This window comes from Tenrec ecaudatus, chromosome 13, assembly GCF_050624435.1.
Source record: "Tenrec ecaudatus isolate mTenEca1 chromosome 13, mTenEca1.hap1, whole genome shotgun sequence".
Taxonomy (NCBI): Eukaryota; Metazoa; Chordata; class Mammalia; order Afrosoricida; family Tenrecidae; genus Tenrec; species Tenrec ecaudatus.
Window position 1 is genome coordinate 2,297,676 of NC_134542.1, and position 19,331 is coordinate 2,317,006.

Genomic DNA, 19,331 nt, shown 5'->3' on the forward strand with positions numbered 1-19,331 from the left:
GCAGGACTTTTTTTCTGTCTTTTCTGAGTAGAAAGGGGAGTAGGCTGGCATTCTAGGAGGAAGCCTTTGGGGTCTCGTGGTAGAAGGGCCCTGTCCCACACCTTGGCCATCTTTCAACCCACAGTCTCTTGGGCCCACTGGCATGCCATGCTTCATCACACTGGCAGCACCGGGTTCCAGCCCTGTTGAGTTGCTGACTCAGAGACCCCACGGTCAACAGGAGGAAACCTGGACAGTCCTGTGCCATTCTCACAGCTGTGGATTCAGGTTTGAGGGAAGCACCCTCCCAGGCACATCCTGAGTTCAGCAGGGTACTGTGGGTATATATCTGCTCTGAGCGTGTGCGTTTTGTCCGTGTTTGTTTCTGACCACCTCTTTCCTGCGGCCCCTGTCCTCGGCCCGCCTTCTGCTCCATCTGGCGGTGGGCAGCCACTGTCTTCATCATCCAGCACTGCCGTGGCCCAAGTGCCATCGAGTGGGGGACGTTAGCACCCTCACTCCAGCCTCTCACAGAGCAGTGGCTAGGCGGCCGTCTGCCGAGTGACTTCTGTGAGGGAGGGTCTCACCGTCGCCTCTCCATAGAGCAAGCCCCAGTGTCTTCTCCGAGCTCCCTGGAGAGCCCACGTCTCCTGCATCAGCCTTCCCCTGGGAATAGGTGGCTCTCAGTGCAGGGACCCCGGCGCCCCTCCCTGTTCTTTTCTCTTGGTGGCAGTAAGCCCCTCTCTGCTCTGGTCTCTCTCCTTCTGTCTCCTGTCAGACGACAATGATGCCGGCCACACGGCCGGGGAACGGCCCTGGCATGAGGCTGTGAGGGATGAGAGGGTAGGAAAGGTCTCGGTGCATTGGTGTCTCACACAGTCAGCCCCAGCCCCAGCCCCAGCCCCAGCCCACCGGCGCATCCCTAGCAGTGCAAAAGCTGGTCTCCAGACAACTGCTGTGTGTCAGGCAGGGGTCCAGGTGGCCGTACCTCCTCACACAATTTGTCTCTCTGCCACCAAGGCCTCCCAGGTGTGCAGGGTGATGTAAATGAGCGGCGTCTGTGTTCACTGCTAGCCCTTAGGGCTTTCAGGTTTGTTTCCAACACCGGAAATGGGTCCCATCTGGGCACAAAGCGGCCTCCTTCCCCTGGGGCTGGAGTTGGTCAGTTGAGGCTCCTGGGAAGTATGGGCTCAGGGCATGTGGTGGGGAGGCCGTGGTCTGTCTGTCCTGGTCTCACCTGGATGTCTGCCGGGACTCTGCACCTGTGGCTCGGGACGTGCTGGGTCCACATGGGCATGCCCGTCCGCCGTGGCAAGGAGCTGACCTCCGTCCCTCCTCATGCAGCAGCAGCAAGAGATGCTGGCCCTGAAGCACCAGCAGGAGCTGCTGGAGCACCAGCGCAAGCTTGAGCGGCACCGGCAGGAGCAGGAGTTGGAGAAGCAGCAGCGCGAGCAGAAGCTGCAGCAGCTCAAGAACAAGGAGAAGGGCAAGGAGAGTAAGTGTGCGTGTGCGGGGGCAGGGCAGCGGGCGTGCGGGGGACGGGGACAGCGGGCATGGCGGGGTAGATGGGGACAGTGTGGGCATAGTGGGGTGGATGGGGACAGTGGGCATGTGCAGGGAACAGGGACAGTGTGCATTTGCAGGGGACGGGGACAGCAGGCATGGCGGGGTGGACGGGGACAGTGTGGGCATGGTGGGGTGTTCGAGGAGAGTGTGGAGATGATGGGGTGGGCAAGGACAGTGTGGGCATGATGGGGTGGATGGGGACAATGTGAGCATGGTGGGGGTGGACGGGGACAGTGTGGGCATGGTGGGGGTGGACGAGGAGAGCAAGTGTGGGGAAGGGGGCAAGGACCAGGACAGTGAGTGTGGGCGTAGTACAGATAGTGGCTCTCGGATTCTTGCCTTGGAGGTTGAGGCAGCAGCAGGGGTATTCCATCCCCACCCCCACAGGAAGGGTGGTCCCCATGGGGGAAGCCAGGCCCACGGCTGCTTTTCTGTGGGGCCACCGGGTTGACCCTGGACTTCCTGGGAGGGACAGTGCGGCTGTGGCGGCTTGATGCAGTGTCCCTGCTGTTTGGATGGCGGTCCCCATGTCAACATTGGGATTCAGAACCGCTCAGACTTGGCAGCAGCCCAGATGGCTGTGGCACGTCCCCGTGGCTCTGCAAGTCCTCAAGGACTCCCCTCGAGAGCAGGCGTTCCCGGGAGACGACAGCCTTTGACTGAGAGGGGACACGCAGCCCCCATGGTGCAGTGGTGGGGAGGGCGGGGTCCCGCTTGCCCTGTGCCCTTCATTTGTCGTCTGCCGGCGCGGCCTGAGGCATACTGAGGACAGCTCCAGACCAGGCGGCACTCCACCCTGGTGGGCAGGGAGGCGCTGTGATTCTGAGCCCGGGTCTGCAACTACCAACTGCAGCCACAGCCGCTGTGCTGGTCTCAGGGCCAGGGTGGCCTGGGGCCTCCTCTCGAAGCTCTTGATCTGCTCATTTACACTGTGGAAACGAGAGGTCCTGCCCTGCTGCAGCGTGTGTTCAGTCTCTAAGCCTGCAGAGCCGGCCAGCAGGGGAGCTGATGCTGCTCCAGGCCCCTCCCACGGTGCAAGAGACACAGGGACATCTCTGCAGCTGCGCATTGTCGATGGCTTGTCACTGTCACGGACGCCTCGGGGCACGTGGAACAGTTTTCTCTTGTGCTCCCGGTCACGCTCCTCCCTCGGGAGCAGGGGACTTGTCAGCTGCTGTCACGTGGATGCTGACTCCTAGTGACCATGACAGAAGGAAGCACCGCCTGGCCCTGGGCCACCCTCTCAACTGGTGCCATATGCCCACCGAGGTGCCCGTCTGCCCCACCCAAGAGGATCCTCTTCTTCACGGACCCTGTACTTCACCAAGCATGATGGCCTCTTCCAATGACCACCTCCTTGCAGCAAGTCCGGAGCATGTGAGACGAAGTCTCCTCATCTTCCCTTCTAAGGATCCCTCTGGCCGTCTTTCTTCCAAGACAGAGCTGCTGGTTCTCCTGGCCGTCCATCCAATAGGCTGCACCAGGACCACACGCATCTCTTGTTCAGACACCCCCGCTCTTCTTCCGTCTTCCTTAGCAGTCACCGTCCAGGTTCCATGCGGGTAAGGCATGATTGGAAATGCCACAGCGTGGGCTGGGCACACATGTGTCCTCAAAGCAACATCCTAGCTCCTCAACATTTTACAGGAGACTTGGGCGGCAGGTTTGCCCAGTGTGAGATGTCATTTGATGTCTTTGCTGCTTCCAAGAAGTGTGCGGAGGATCAATCGGTCTGAGCTGATTGAACCTGAAAGATCTGTTTCCTCCGTCCATGATGTTGGCCCCGTTGTGAGGATGCTTGTTTCTTTGTCGTGAGTTGCGGTCTGTGGTCTTCCTCGGTAAGAGCCTCAAGCCCTCCTTGCTCTTGGTGAGCCAGGCTGTCTCACCACCTGTCGCAGGTTGTTAGGGAGCCTTCCTCCGATCCGGGCCCATGTCCTTCTTTCCATGCAACTTCTCAGGTTCTTTGCTTGGTACGCTGGTGGATTCGGTACGATGAAAGGATGGGACTCTGACCTTCACCTTTCCTGATTGGAACGCCTTCTCTTCTCAAGGCCACCCATCATCATCATCACAACCCACAGAGCAGAATGCCTGTGCGCAGTCAACGAAGCACACGCGAGCATCTTTCTAGCGCCCTCTGCTTTCCGCCCAGATCCGTGTGCTGTCAGCCATGATGCTCCCCGGGCCGGGCTTCTTGTGAATCTAGCTTGACTTCCTGGCAGCTCCCTGGCGATGTGCTGCTGCAAGTGTTGTTGCGAGGTCTTCTACAACACTTTACTTATGGGCGCCTCTGTGGCAGTGACATCATCCGGCAACTTGAGGGAAGGGGTGGAGTCTGGGCCTGTCAACCAGGTTGCAGCTTGATGACCTCATTTGGAGGCACGAAGTCATAAAGAGCTCACTGGAGACCAGACCCACTATCTCTGCCTTCCCTTTCCGCCTGTGGAGATACTGAGAGAGCTGAAGGAGACACGTGGAGACCCATGCCAGTGCTGAGATGCTTCCACCGCCACTGCATCCACAAGACCTTCCACCCAGTGCCCTGCGAGTTTCCTGCGTTCAGGATCATTGAACGTGCTGCGTGAGTCTAGAGAAGACTTTATGGACTAGTATCGGGCATATGGGCTAATATGGGACTCACACACTTGATCTGGACTGGGCTGGGATGGCGTCTCAATAGATAACCGCTCTTTAAGATAGAGCTCTTTCTTAGGCACACGTACTTCAGTGAATTTGCTTTCTAGTCAACCCAGACTGACACAGCTATAATGCTATGAGGCATTCCATCAGATCCCCCGTCTTTGGGCACACATATGGGCCGCTTCCCGTTGGCAGGCCAGTGGCTGTCTTCCAAATGTGTTGGCATCGACCAGCAAGGGCTTCCAGTGCTTCGTCTGCCTTGTTTTGTTTTTAGTGTTTCAACTGGAACTCTGTCAGTCCCTGGAGGGTTTTTCATCTATCTCTACTGCCTTCAAGAACATTTCAGATGTCTTCCTTCAAAAGTGTCTGCGGTCATGTGGCGGTCAGCAGTTCGAACCCACCAGCCGTTCTGCGGGAGAAAGACAGACAGCCTCAGAACACCACCGGGCAGTTCTGCTCTGTAGGGGAGCTGGGAGTCAGGGTCCACTCGATGGCAGTAGATTGGATCCTCAGTGTGAAGCCCATTGGGACGTCAGCTTGAGTAGGGTCTGCCCTCGGTGGGGGTGTCGACATGTTACTGGGGATCAGTTAGAAGTTCCCAGCTGTGGTCCCCCCTCAAATCAGGAGGGACCTGTGGGGCACAGTCCACCCAACCTGGACAGAGCTGCGCTCTCTGATTCCCTCCTCACTCTGGCCTGCACCCTGCTGTCGCTGACCACCGGAGTGGCTCTGAAGCCCTCAGACAGAGCGTCCTAGTCTCTGGGCCAGGTCTCCTGCGCAGTCTTAGTAGCTGTGGTTTGAATTCACCTGGTTTGGAAGACGCCGTGCATTCGAATGACAGCGCTGGAGGGGAATATGGGCCGTGGGCTGCCGACAACCCAAATATCTGTCTTAGAAGAAGCTGGCCAGAGCGCTCCTTAGCGGCAAGGATGGGGAGACTTCATGGCACCTACTTTGGACATCCTGTCAGGAGAGGCCAGTCCCTGGAGAAGGACATCATGCTTGGCAAAGGAGATGGGCAGGGAGAAAGCGGCTGCAATGATGGGCTCCGGCGTCAGAAGCAGTGTGCGGTGGTGCAGGCCTGGCTGTGCGTCACTGTGTGGAACTCGGGGTCACTGTGCATCACACTGACCCGATGGCCCAGCGGCAGCTTACCACCCGCAGAGGCAGGGGCCCTCAGAGCTGCTGCATTGAGAACCAGGCGGGCTTGGGCCCCTCAGCCTCTCAGAGCGGCTCTTCTCTTCTGGACTCTGAGTGTTCTGGACTGCCTGGCAGGAAAAGGGTCCATTTGGAGGCTTGCGAATCTGTCTCCCCGCCTCATTGTGAGGTTGTAAAATTGACGTTTTCCCTCTAAGGAATCCTTGCCAGGTCGGAAGGCCATGCCCACGGGGCACGTCCACTGTCTTGCCATCCTCACGGTCTAGCAGGAGCCCATGCCCCCAAGGACTGCGGTGCCCTCTCTCTTTGTAATGTGACCAGCGCTGTCTCGATCATCTTGTCCACGGGAATTTCCTTTCACTGTGGATACATGTGAGGGCTCAACAGGGGACCGGAGGTTTGACTTCTAAAGTCACTTTCTGTTTCCTCTCAGGAGTGCCCATGCACCGGGCGTGGCGCAGCCAGTCCCCACCGGCCTCCACTGGGGCGGAGTTGGTCACATCAGTGTCCTGGCTGGCTGCATTCACATCTCAGCCCGCTCCTGGGGCCCAGCAAATGCCTTGCTGCTGAGGACGGCAGGCAGTGAGGGTGGCAGAATCCGGGGCCCTAATCTGAGCGCTAGCTAGCGCTTTGACCCCCAGCCTCCTCTGGGCACTTTTCACGGCTGAAAACCCCTGCTGCCTGGGAAGGGGCAGTGAACCTTCCAGAGTGGCCTCCACACACAGAACAAAGCCTGCCCCGTTCTGCACCGCCCGCATAGGTGTCACGTCCAAGCCCGTAGTCGCAGCCACGGTGTCCTTCCGTCCATCTCGCTGAGGGCCTTCCTCTCTTGCACTGTGCCTGCACTTTGCCAGCACGGTGTCCTTCTCCAGGGACTGGACCCCTGAGTCCAAGAGATGGCCTGTCACCGTCCTCACCTCTAAGGGGAGCCCTGGCTGGGCTGTTTTCAGTGTCCACGGTCCTCTCCATGGTCCTCAGCAGGACCCACACGGTACCCAGCCTGCCCTGGCTCGGAGCGAGCTGTGTGCCATACCGTGGGGCTCTCTCTGCCCCCGCAGCTGTCCCCAGGGGAGCCTGTGAGGGAGCAGTCACATGCACCCCTGGCTGCTGATGCCCAGTGCGGGAGGCGCACCACACCACCTGGCGTGTGCTCTACCGAGGCCCAGGACCCTGCCCGTCCCTCCCCTCCACTGCACGCTCTCGGTGTATACCTGTGTGCTTTGGGTCTGGGGAGGAGGGATGAAAAGTTGTGCACTGAAATGTCAACCCCGAGCGCCTGGTCCTTGGTTTGTGCCACGACTGACCAGCAAATGGTGATGTTCCTCATTGCTCCCGGCGGAAAGTAGACGGGCAGCAAAAAAGAGGAAGGCCCCCGACCAGCTGGACCGGCCCAGCGGCTGCATCAATGGGCTCAGCCCTGACTGAGATCATGAGGACGGCGCTGGATTTGTTCTGTTCACAGTGCACGGGGTCACTATGGATCGGAACCAACTCGATGGCACCTGAGGACAAGGACGTTGAAACCGCCCTCCCAAGTCTCCATGAGGAAGCTGACAGTGCCCTGAGGGAAAGGCTGAGCCACTGCGACGGGAAGTCCCGAACCTAGTCCAGTGTGGCGTGATGGGTCAGAACTGACTGTCCACGGATTTGGTGTTGCGAGTCAAATCATTGGCTGCTGACTTGAGACCAGGAGTTCAAACCCACCAGCCACCCCGGGAAAGAAAGATGAGGCCTTAAAGACTGACCCTCTGGGAATCATAGGGAGCAGTTCTCCCTGGCCAGTGGGCCCACTGTGCATTGGACTTGGGCCTGTTGCGTGGTCAACAGTGAGCCACTTCCCTCTTGCTGACCAGCAATGAACAGGGTACCCTCTCACGGCTCTCAAAACAGGCAGAGATGGCCGTTTGGGCCACATGAGCCTTCTTGGCGGCCCGAAGCCACATCTGCAGTATCTCTTGGGGTTCAGGAATGTTCCCTGTCACCCTCAGCCCCCCGTCCGTGGTCCCCTTTGTGAATTTGGATGGCTGTGTTTGATTATCAATAATCATCTGTGCCCAGTCTGGGTGTGTGGTAGGCAGTGCCTGGCTGGCAGGCCTCTAATGTGATCTCAGCATGGGAGCACTGGCCAGCCCAGCCCAGCAATGGCCACACCATGGAGGGAGGCCCACATCCTGGCTTTCGGGGCATCCATGGGGCCGTGTGAGTCCCACCAGCATGGGGACAGCCGGCCCCAGCCACACGTCTCTCAGCTTCTTGCCATATATTTGATACGAAGTTTTGTTTCGTTTGTAAATGTCTATCCCACGCCTGGTTGTAGCCCTGCAGTTTTCTTCTAACTTATTGGTGTCCACGTGGACGACCCCGTGGAGGGGACTTCAGGGAGACCTCACTCACTTGGAGTAGACTTGGGAAAGGGTCCCTGGTGAAGCAGGGGCCAAGCTGGCGAGCTCAGAGCCACCCATCAGTCCTCGGGACAAGATGAAGCCTCCTGTTCCCTTAAGAGACTGACCGACCTCACAGGACCCCTAAAGGAGGAGCCCCCTGCCCTGTATGGTCGCTGTGAGCTGGAATGGACTCACCTCTGGTGGTCTGGGGTGGTTTGAGTGTGCACTTGGGAGTGTGAGCGCCACTGGCAGTGAACATGCAGGGCAGGGCTATCGGGGAGGACAGTGGGACTGTGGAAACTGGTCCAGTGCCGATGGACCCCACAGACAAAGCCTGAGGGCTGCATCTGAACACGCGCCTCCTGGCCCTATGAGGACCCCCTAGTGACCCCGACAGAGCAGGGTCTGTGGATACATCATGGACAAGCCAGTGAACATAGGGCCCAGCAGCCTGTCCCCCAGAGCGGTTGCTCCTGGGTGGAGGGCCCCCACTGCGAGCACGGCCAGCCCACAAGCCACCCTCTGCTCTCCTGTTCCAGGTGCCGTGGCCAGCACGGAGGTGAAGATGAAGCTGCAGGAGTTTGTCCTCAACAAGAAGAAGGCACTGGCCCACCGGAACCTCAACCACTGCATCTCCAGTGACCCACGCTACTGGTACGGGTAAGTGCAGAGGGGTGAGGATACTACCTCTTCTGTGTGCCACCCTAGGCCTGGGTGCCAACTGATCGAGGTGGAGTCTGCTCATGGCAGGCACCTGGCGCTCTCATGTCCCACCTTGCCCATGCTTCCCAGCCAGTGGGCTCAGTCAGGAGGTTGTGCTGGATTGGAATAAAAGCCCCTTCCTAACCCTGGGACAGAGCCCAGCACACAGCCTGCCTCTTTTGGGCCCAGAGGGGAGGTAGGCCATCTGGGAGTATACTTGGTGAGGAGGTGCAGAGGGGTTTCAGGGAGTCAGGAGCAGGCACGCCCCAGGGCCCTGGTTCAGGTTCCCTGTGAGCAGGGTGACCCCAGAGCATCCTTGCACAGGATGAGGCATGACCCCAGGTTAGTGGCATCGGGGCACGCCCCCTTTCCAGAATGACTGGCAGTAGCAGTGGTGGGGGTGGGGGTCAGAGTTGGGTGCATCCAGGGGCCAGCCTCTGTCTCTGTGATGTCACCAGAGGCCTGTCAAATTCCCCAGCAGGCCCCTCTGGCTCGATGGCTGTGTGTTCTCGGACAGCCTGTGGGTAGCAGCCTGTGTTTGGCTTCCTGCTCCCATCCCCGTCTAGCAGCCCCCTGGATCCCAGACTAGCCATGGAGCCCAGAGCCATGGGGTTGCTTCGGGGCTGCCGGCGGGGTGGGCTTCCCAGGGCATGGAAACCAGGAACTCTAAACCAAGAGCGTGACCTGTCAGGGGCAGTGCCAGCGCTTAGGTGTCCTGCTCCAGGGGCAGCAAAGGGAGAACGACCTACCCGCAGGGCCCTGGGGACGGGGGGTATGGGTAGGGTGGCGGGGGGGCGGGGGCAGCTGCACAACAGGAGATGCAGGATCTCATGCCCAGGAAGCACGTGGCAGCTCAGCCTTCCAATGCTCCCACCCACCCCCACCCACTACTGTTCCCGACTGGCCATGGTTGTGGTCACCCCTGGACAGACCCTGTCATGCCTGGCATCTTCACTGGCTGGTTTTCGGAGGTGGGTCTCCAGGCCTTTCCTCCTGCTCTCAGTCCAGACGCCCCGGACCCTGGGCAGTGCCACAGCAGCATAGCAGGCGGGAGGGAACCAAGCCCGGGCCCCCTGGCTCCTACAGATGGGCTCACAGACCCTCACACTCAGCTGGCTCCTGAGGAGCAGCCTGACAGCTTCTCATGAAGGAAAAGGCTACAGTGGGTTCACCTCCACACGAGATACCCCCCTCCCCGTGTTGGTGTTGAAGAGTGAGGCGGACTGAGGCCCCTGACCCAAATGTGCTATTTTCAGTCTCCTCGTACACCCTGTGGAGGTCGGACCCTGAATAAAGAAGAATCGATGCCTTTGAATCGTGGTGCTGGAGAAGAGAGAAAGTATCCCAGCTTGCTTAAGTGACGGCTCTGTCTTGTAAATACAGCCGGAGGGCTCCTTAGAGGCAAGGGTGGCGAGACTTCATCTCACGTGCTTTAGACAGGTTGTCAGCAGAGACCAGTCCCTGGAGCAGGACACCCTGCTTGGCAAAGTGCAGGGGCAGCAAAGTGAGGAAGGCCCTTGACAAAATGGATGGACGCAGAGGCTGCAACCGTGGGCTCAGGCATGAGGATGGCGCAGGACGGAGCACTGTTTTGCTCTGTGGTGCACAGGGGCGCTGTGGGTCAGAACCAACTCCTCAGTGGTCAACACCACCACCTGTGGAACGGGTGGGGGCCAAGGAGCAGCCAGCTCCCAGTCACTCGGCCTAGACAAGAGCAAGCCCTCAGATCTTAAATGTGCACCTGTGCACGCTAAAGGGCTCACCTTCTGAATTCAAATTAGTCCAGGTGTGTGGAAGTGGAGGGTCCATATCCAAATAAGCCACCTGGCTGATTCCAAATCAGGCCGCCGGCAAGTGTGTTTGAAGTCATGGAGCCTATTGCACCATTTACAGGCTCACCGAATTCATTACGTCCTCGGTTTCCTGGGGTGGGGGGGGGCGTCCCAAGAAAGTAGGTGGCAAGCAGGGGCATCTGTAATGCCAGCAGCCATTGGGACCACCCCAGCCTGGGGCCCCGCCTTCCTGCAGCCTCAAGAAGGGCCCCAGCCCTTTGGAGGAGCAGTGGAGCCAGGCTGCTGGCCCAGTGCTTTCGGCCTTCCAGCTACTCGGCAGGAGAAAGGCCCAGCTGACCAGGCGGTTGGACACTCACCATGAGTGCCTAGTGATGCGAGGCCACCACAGGGGTCAGGATCAATCTAGGGGCACACCACAATGAGAGCCCCCAAAGGACTCTATCTGCCACCTGGCGGTCCGCACAGGGATTAGCCCTCCCAGAGAAGTCTCGTGTGGCAGATGGGGTCGGTAGCTGCCCTCGAAGACAGGGAAATCCCGCTGGTCTAGGTCCTGAGCCTGCTAGGTAAAGACTGCTCTCAGCAGGCAAGTGGCCCCAAGGCTGGCCTGGAGCATGGCCCTGCTCTCTGGAGGCAGAGAAGACCCAGACACGCCAGCATCCACTGCCCATGCCTCCCCCACCCATATAATCCCTACGCCTGGAGCCACCTGGGTTTCTGAGGATAACGCCTGGTAACTGGGGGACAGGGCAGGGCAGTGCCATCCCAGGGACATGGGGCAGAGTAGAGTGGCTGCAGCCCTGCCCACCTGATCCGCCCGTTTTGGCTGTCGGAGTGCAGTCAGTGGTGGGCTTCTGTGCAGGCTGTCCAGGTGGCGGGGAGCAGAGGGAGGCAAGTGTCCCTCCATGCACTGACGGTCCCTTGTCTTTCTGGCCCCAGGAAGACACAGCACAGTTCACTGGACCAGAGCTCGCCCCCACAGAGCGGGGTGTCCCCCTCCTACAACCACCCTGTCCTGGGCATGTACGACGCCAAAGACGACTTCCCTCTGAGGAAGACAGGTGAGTTCACTGCCTGGGGCACCGTGTCCTCTGACTTTGTGGGCCTCGGCCAGTGCCCCGAGGGGCCCAGTGAGCTCGCTGGCAGGGTGCAGTGCCCACTGTTTCTTTAGGGATCAGCCAGCCAGAGCTGCCTGGAGGGGCCAGGTGGGCATTCCCAGGAGGCAGGAGGTGTTCTGTGGCCTCTGCACTGGTGGCAGAACTCTGGGCAGGGGCCCGAGGGCCCTGTTTACAGAGGAGGAAGCTGAGGCTAGCCCCTGCCTGGCAACAGGGCTGGAGTTGGGGGTTCCAACTCCAGTCTCATCTCAGGTGCCCGGTCAGTGCCTGTTGTCTTGGCTGTTCTGTCCACAGTGTGCAGTGGACACAGGTGACCCTGTCCTGCACTCAAGGCCATGTGGACACTAGTACCGCCCGCCTTGTGCCCCTTACCTGGTGCTACAGCAAGGAGGGTGGGCGGGACCAGTTCAGGAAGGGGACCGGCTGCGGGGCATGGGACAGATAGAGACGTCATAGACAGCAGCCCCATGGTGCCCCTCGGCCCCCTCCGAGCCCCACCCTGCTCACCCCACCAGCTCCCAAAGCCCATCAGAAGCCCACCTCCCCAGACCTGCCCCTGAATGTTCCAGAGTCTAATGGTCTCAGCCCTGGCGGTGCAGGAGGGGCTGCAAAACATTGGGGGAGGGGGCGGGAGAAGAGTGCCGTGTGTGGGGAGATGAAGGGAAAGGAGGTGGCCCGCTCCCAACAAGAAGCTGTGAATTTCCCCGACTACATGTCAGGAATGTCCCGGGGGCTCTGCATGTCCAGAGAGACCCTGTCTTCTCTCACTTTCCACTGACTTTCTGAAGCCCCCACTCCCTTTGGAAAACCTGGCAGGATGTCCCTGCAGACCTACTTTTGAGGCCTTGCCCCTCCCCCGCCCCACTTCGGGGAGCCCTGGGGTGAGGTGACCTTTGCTAATCAAAATGTCAGGCATTCCAAACCACCAGCCACCCCCCAGGAGAAAGATGAGGCTTTCTACTCCCATAGAGAGTGACTGTCTCAGAAACCCACAGGGGCAGTCCTGCCTGTCCCTTAGAGTCACCATGAGTCAGACTCTGCTAAATAGCAGTGAGTGTCCCCTGATTCCGGGACCCCCAGCATAACCAGGCATAGCCTCAGAGGCCTCCCCCACCCATCCCTGATGCCCCAGGGAGACTCCCCTGCCCCTTGCTCTGGGGGCCGAGGAGTGGACTGGGGTGGGGAGGACCAGGGGGACAGTTTCAGGAAAGGTAAAAATCAAACCTGCACTGGGCAGTGCTGCTTTTTAAGGCCATCTAGATCAGTCGATCTCAACCTGTGGGTCACGACTCCTTTGGGGGTCAAACAGCCCTTTCACAGGGGTTGCCCGATTCCTAACAGTAGCAAAATTACAGTTATGAAGTAGCACCGAAAATAATGTTATGGTCGGGGGGTCCCCACCACATGCGGAGCTGCATGAAAGGGTGGCGGCCTGAGGAAGATGGAGACCACTGCACCACAAAGTCCAGGGCAGCAGCAGCCTACGCACCTGCCCAGCCTGCTCCATCCTCAGGTTGTCAGTCCTGAGCTTGATATCGGCCCAGAGACCCCAGTTCTCCAGGCCACGGTGCCCCCCACCTAGGGCCCCAAGCACCCCCTCTTCTGGGCACCGTGACAGCAGCCCCAGCCGAGAAGCCCGAGCTGAGCAGGGCTTGACCCAAGCCTCGGTCTCCTTGGCAGACCACACGACCTGGGCTCTGAGACCCATTCTGAAGGAGAGCTACCAAGTCCAGCCAGCTGCCCCCTCCCAGGGGGACTTGAAAGTCGGGGTACAGCCTTGCACACACTGAGGGCAGGTTAACACCAACACTGACCACCTCCTGGCCCCTCAGGGACCGTACCCTGAGTCCAGCCAGGTGCGTGGTCCACACTGACTGGAGGGGCACCTCCAGGGTTGGGGGCTTTTCCAAGGGAGGCCCCGGCTAGCTGTATGTTTCTTCTGGCCCTTTCTCAGCAGAGGAAGAACCGAGCTGGGGTTGGGGAGGAAGGGGGGGGGGAGTGGCTTGCTCAGGAGCGACCCTAGTGACAAAGCCTGGATCTGCCCTGTTCTGGGTCCTGGGTGGACAGGGTTGTGTGCCATGTGGGCTGCTCCGCCCTGCCCCTCCCCAGGGGACGATGCTGACTGTCCCCATCCCCCCACCCCCTGCAGCCTCAGAGCCTAACCTGAAGTTACGCTCGCGGCTGAAGCAGAAGGTGGCCGAGCGGCGCAGCAGCCCCCTCCTGCGCAGGAAAGACGGGCCTGTGGTCACTGCGCTCAAAAAGCGCCCGCTGGACGTCACAGGTACGTGGGGTCTCTGCACACATGGACGCTGCAAGTCTGCACTGCAGCTGGCCAGAGAGGCGTGCACCCCAGGGTGCTCTGAGGACATGAGTCCTCCCTGTGGAAAGTCCTGGGCACGCTGGAGTCCGTGCTGGGCTGGTCACCTGGGGGCCGAGAACGGCCCACCGCCAGGCTGGCCGCTGAGCTCCCAGCCCTCAGCTTGTGGGAGGAACCCAGCCACTCTTTAAGGGGCTGCTCTTGACCCCCATCTAGAGGCCGATGGCAGAAGTGCACCATCTGCTGCTTGGGGAGATGTCTGGACCTGATGGGCTGTCAGGAACACTGGTGGCACTGTGGGCAGTGTGTTGGGCTGCTAACCAAAAGGTCAGCAATTCAAAGCCACCAGCCGCTCCGAAGGAGAAAGATGAGGCTCTCTGCTCGCGTAAAACCCATGGGGGTTCTTCTGCCCTGTCCTATAGGGTGGCTATGAGTCAGAGCCACCTAGATCAAGTCAGTGAGTTTGAGATTGGAGGTCACTGTAAGGCGCCTGGAGACAGAGGAATGCTAGCCCCACTGTGTAACGCCGTCTCCCGTGCTCATACAGCAGAATGCTCCCACTGCCAGCCCCCCTTTGTAACACTGTCTTCTGTCCCCACGTGGCAGACCATGGTGCCCGCTGACACGTGTGCCACACCTTGTCGCCCGCAGACTCGGCGTGCAGCAGCGCCCCCGGCTCCGGGCCCAGCTCCCCCAACAACTGCTCCAGCAGCATCAGCTCGGAGAACGGCCTCACACCGGCGGTCCCCAGCCTCCCAGCCGAGGTCAGCACTCGGCATCTGCGTGTCCATGCACCTGCTGGCCACCCTGGCTGCCCCTGGGTATAGGGCAGGCGTCACTGAGCCCTGGACCATACGCATGTATAGGGGTGCTGGCACACAGGACTGGGAGCCAGGGGGTTCACAGCTGCAGACTGAGAAGTCCTCAGATTAGTCAGCGACCTGCAGTGCTCCTCCTGGTCAGAGAGGGCATGTCAGGGACCCTGGGCATCAGGTGCAACAGGCCCACCCCCACCCCATGGTCAGGCCTGGCTGTGCTGGGATCTAGAGGGTGCCCCATGGGACAGCCAGGACAGAAGGTTCCAGAAATCACCCGTAGGGCAAGAAGGCAGCTCAGGCTCCACTGAGCAGGTGACACGGGAACAGCAGGTGGAGAGTGCCAGGCAGCAGTGTGCCCTGCGTGGCCAGTATGTGGCTGAGAGACTTCCCAGGGCTGCAGGTCCTGGGTGACTCCCTGGCACCACCTCAACCCTCTAGCCATGGCCTTGTTGACTCAACTCGGCCCTTGAACTCCCGATGAGCTGGGCAGCCCCGCACTGGCCTTGGGATGCCTGCTTCCAGCAGCTTCCCGCACACCCCAGACCCGAGGGGGCATGGGGCCCTGGAGCGTGTTCATTCTCTCGTGGAAGGAGTGGGGTCCCTCCGGCCTCTCTCCCGCACAGTCTATGGCTTATTAAGGCCCAGCCACTGTTGTCCCTGGTTTCCAGACCCTCGGCGTTCTGGAAGATGCTTCAGAAGCAGTGCTCTGGCTGAGAAGGCTTCGGGCACTGGGGTCCTAGCTTGCTTGGTCCTGCCCTCTCTTGCAGTTTTCTGTTTAGGTCTTGTTTATTCCTGGTCCTTTCCTCCGCCTGGGCTCAGGGCGTATTTAGCTCATTATCTGTCTGAGTGGCCCTGCACTGGCACACGGAGGCCGCCAACAGGAGAGCAATGCCCGCCTGGCATGGGAGCCAGCAGGTCCTGCTGACAGTGGGCCACAGGCCTTAGGTCCCGTGTGGGCAATTATGTGCAGAGCTGGTAGTCAGCCCTGGCAGTTAGTGGTCAGTCCTGGGAGTTACAGTTTAAAGAAAGAGTCTTGGACAGTAGTTTGACCCAGTGCCATATATGCTTTGATCTGACTGCCGCTCCCATGAGCACTGATTGTGGACCCTAACCAGACAAGATCCTTGACAACTTCAACCTTGTCTCCATTTATCCTGATGCCACCTACTGGTCCAGGGATGAAGAGTTGGGTCTCTTTTACAAGGCTGCAGCCCTTGATCTTCATCCACAAGTGCTTCGAGGCCTCACGTTCAGCATGCCAGGTTGTGCCATCCGCACGCTGCACACAGGTGGCTCGTAAGCCGCCCTCCCATCCTGATGCCGCCCTGTCCTTCACATAGCCCAGCTGTTCTGATGATTATCTGAGCCCCAGACTGAATAAGTATGGAGAGAGGACACACCCTGACGCCTCTCCCGGTTGGACACCACACTGTGCTCCCTTGTCCGGTCACAAATTGCCTCTTGCTCCACGGATCCCTCCACCCAAGTACAGGCTACACAGGAGCGCAGTGCCGTGTCGGAACGAAATGCAGGTGTGGCTTTGAGGACTAAGGCGCGCCTGGTCCAAGCCGAGGTGTTCGCCATTCATCTCGTATGCACGTGAAAGTGGGGGGTGGAGCGAGGAAGACTGAAGAAGCATCATCGTTGGACGGGGGTGCTGGCAAAGAATATTGGAAGTACCGTGGGCTGCCAAGGGAAGTATGGCCAGAGTGCTTCTTAGCAGCAGGGGTGGTGCGACTTCGTCCACATACCTTGCACATGATGTCAGGGAGACCAGTCCCGGGAAGATGTCATGCTTGGCAGAGTAGAGGGCCGGTGTTTCACTGTGCTGCACCTGGGGTACCTCAGTGTTGGAACTGACGTGGTGCCACCTCACAGCTGCAGTGCTGTTGGGGTTCGTCCTCAGTGCTGGAGGTTAGTGGTCAGTACTGGGCATGGTGGTGGTGGTCAGGTCTCATTGAGTCCGTTCCAACCCATACTCTGGTTAATGAACTGAAAGAGGTCAGTCCCAGGAGTTATTAGTGAACATTAGGAATTAGTGGAAATAGTGGGGTTCCTCGGTCCTCTCTCCCGCACAGACTGGCTTAGTCCTATTGGGGTTCGTGGTTCATATTGGCAGTTTGTGGTTAGTGTTGGGGGTTAATGGTTCGTGTGGCAGTCAGTAGGTAGTACTGGTAGTTATTGGTCAGTGTTGGTGGTTACTGGTTAGTGTTGGGGGTTTATGGTTCGTGTTGGCAGTCAGTGGGTAGTACTGGTAGTTATTGGTCAGTGTTGGTGGTTACTGGTTAGTGTTGGGGGTTAATGGTTCGTGTTGGCAGTCAGTGGGTAGTACTGGTAGTTATTGGTCAGTGTTGGTGGTTACTGGTTAGTGTTGGGGGTTAATGGTTCGTGTTGGCAGTCAGTGGGTAGTACTGGTAGTTATTGGTCAGTGTTGGTGGTTACTGGTTAGTGTTGGGGGTTAATGGTTCGTGTTGGCAGTCAGTGGGTAGTACTAGTAGTTATTGGTCAGTGTTGGTGGTTACTGGTTAGTGTTGGGGGTTAATGGTTCGTGTTGGCAGTCAGTGGGTAGTACTGGTAGTTATTGGTCAGTGTGGGTGGTTACTGGTTAGTGGGGTTAGTGGTTCATATTGGCAGTTAGTGGTTAGTAGTGGAGGGTAGTGGCTAGTATAGGGATTAGTGGTTAGTATAATAAGTCACTGGTTATGACGAGTTTAGTGACTAGTATTGTAGGTCCGTGGTTAGTATTGGAGGTTTGTGCTTAGTATTGGAGGTTAGTGGTTAGTATTGGGGTTAGTGGTTGGTAGTGGGGTTAGTGGTTAGTAGTGGGGGTTCGTGGTTAGTATTGGAGGTTTGTGGTTAGTAGAGGTTAGTGGTTAGTATTGGAGGTTAGTGATTAGTATTGGGGGTTCATGGTTAGTATTGGGGGTTCGTGGTTAGTATTGGGGGTTAGTGGTTAGTATTGGAGGTTCGTGGTTAGTATTGGGGGTTCGTGGTTAGTATTGGAGGTTAGTGGTTAGTATTGGGGGTTCGTGGTTAGTATTGGGGGTTAGTATTGGAGGTTAGTTATTAGTATTGGGGGTTAGTGGTTAGTGTTGGGGGTTCGTGGTTAGTATTGGGGGGTCGTGGTTAGTATTGGGGGTTCATGGTTAGTATTGGGGGTTCGTGGTTAGGAGTGGGATTAGCAGTTCATATAGGGAGTTCCGAGACCTTGTTGGAGGTGGGCTTTCATGGCTTCATTTTCAGGCGGGGTGCATCTTCACAACTCCTGTGCTAGAATATGTGTGTGATTCAAAAAGGCTCGCAGTCCAGTTCCAGTCCATACTTGCATGAGTTTATTTAAAAAGAAAGCATCTCTCCCATCGGTGGAGGACTTCGGACACACTCTCGCGGTAATGCACATGCCTTAACTCTCCCAGGGAGGGAGCCTTAAACATGGACCCTTTAGGGGCCAGACACACAGGCAGGGATCCGGCCACCAGCCCAGTGGCCCACAGTCACCTTGGCCTTGTGCACCAAGCTGATCAGGCTGCCCTCTCCATGGGTCACCTCTGGGACCCAGCATGCTCACTGCTGCCCTCTGTCTTTCAGGCCCGGAAGTGTGTCCCTGAGCACTCCTGGTCAGCAGGGAAAGGGGCTCAGTGGTCAGATTTGGAGTCCCCACAAATCTCTGGAACTGGGGGTGCCAGTCTGGGTGACAGGAACCTGAACTCTCAGATTCGGACAAGCCCAACGATCCTGAAGCACACAGAGGACACAGTGTGGTCACTTGCCCCGCACTACCAGGCGGGCCGTGCCTGCCCATGGGATCCACGCCTGGGCAGAAGGCAGGCAGCAGCACTCCCGACTCCGTGTTCTACTAGTGGGCAGGAGCTCAGGCGAGAAAAGCGTGGGAGAGCCTGCCAGCATGCCTGTCCTAGGCACAGAAGCCGTGCCATCTGAGGGGCAGCGGGCAGTGTGTGAGTGGGCAGCCAACAGGAACACGAAACCGCTTCTCTGGAGAAGTGACCCTGCAGAGCTGCCAAGGGACAAAGCAGCTGTCTCGCTGGCCCTCTCGCCAAGGCGGTGAAAGTTCAGGAGCGAAAGTCCAGCCCCTGGCCCCTGAGCGCGGCCTGCTCACAGTGGGGATGGACCCCAAGCCCCTGCAAAGCAGCCCCCCAACTCCCTCCTGGAAATGGAGCATCATGGTGCTAGATGTCACTCTTCCTTCCTCAGCCGCCGACACCGGTCACCACTCTCCGTCCTCACTGCCCCAGCCTGACTGCTGGCCTCGTGGGCTCCCTGGTCCACTCGGTTCCTGGACACATGCACTGTCCAGCCAGAGTGACAATAAAGCAGAAGCCCCACCTGGCACAGCTGTGCACATGCCATAGCTTGGGTGTCCTCCCTGGGGCGATGTGGTCACCAGGCCCCACATCCTGGGATACTGCTGTCACTTTGGGCCAGAGGGGGGGAGCAAAAAGAAGACCGTCCTGATAGGGACTGACCCAGTGGCTGCACGGCAGCCCCAAACAGCACTGGCTGTGAGGCTGGCAGGCGCCGGACTGCAGCGGGTCTTTCCGGTGTCCGGAGGTGGGGTGGCCTCCCCTCTGACCCAGCTCAATGGCACATGGCAGTAAGAACCCATGCTCTGCTGCCCACAGCTTGCAGCAGGGTCATTTCTCTAGGTACTTTCTTAAGGTCATTTCCAATCAGCTTTGTTCTAGGGCCAAGGGTGTGATCTCTAAGGTCGGCAGTTCAAAACCAGCAGCCGCTCCTCGGGAGAAAGGCAAGGCTTTCTACTCGTAAACAGTTCTAGTCTCGGAAAATCCACAGGGTTCAGTTCTTCCCTATGGGGTCACTATCAGTCACTGAGTGTGGATTTT

The 19,331-nt window shown here is 58.7% G+C and overlaps 1 protein-coding gene across 1 annotated transcript in view; it reads left to right on the top strand.

Moving 5' to 3' along the window:
- Nucleotides 1-19,331, top strand: part of HDAC4 (histone deacetylase 4) — a 135,888-nt gene that overhangs the window by 95,727 nt on the left and 20,830 nt on the right. The window contains exons 5-9 of the mRNA XM_075528828.1: nucleotides 1,324-1,474; nucleotides 8,267-8,387; nucleotides 11,159-11,280; nucleotides 13,484-13,615; nucleotides 14,303-14,415. Of these exons, the coding sequence (XP_075384943.1) occupies nucleotides 1,324-1,474; nucleotides 8,267-8,387; nucleotides 11,159-11,280; nucleotides 13,484-13,615; nucleotides 14,303-14,415 (639 nt within the window). The remainder of the gene's footprint in view (nucleotides 1-1,323; nucleotides 1,475-8,266; nucleotides 8,388-11,158; nucleotides 11,281-13,483; nucleotides 13,616-14,302; nucleotides 14,416-19,331) is intronic.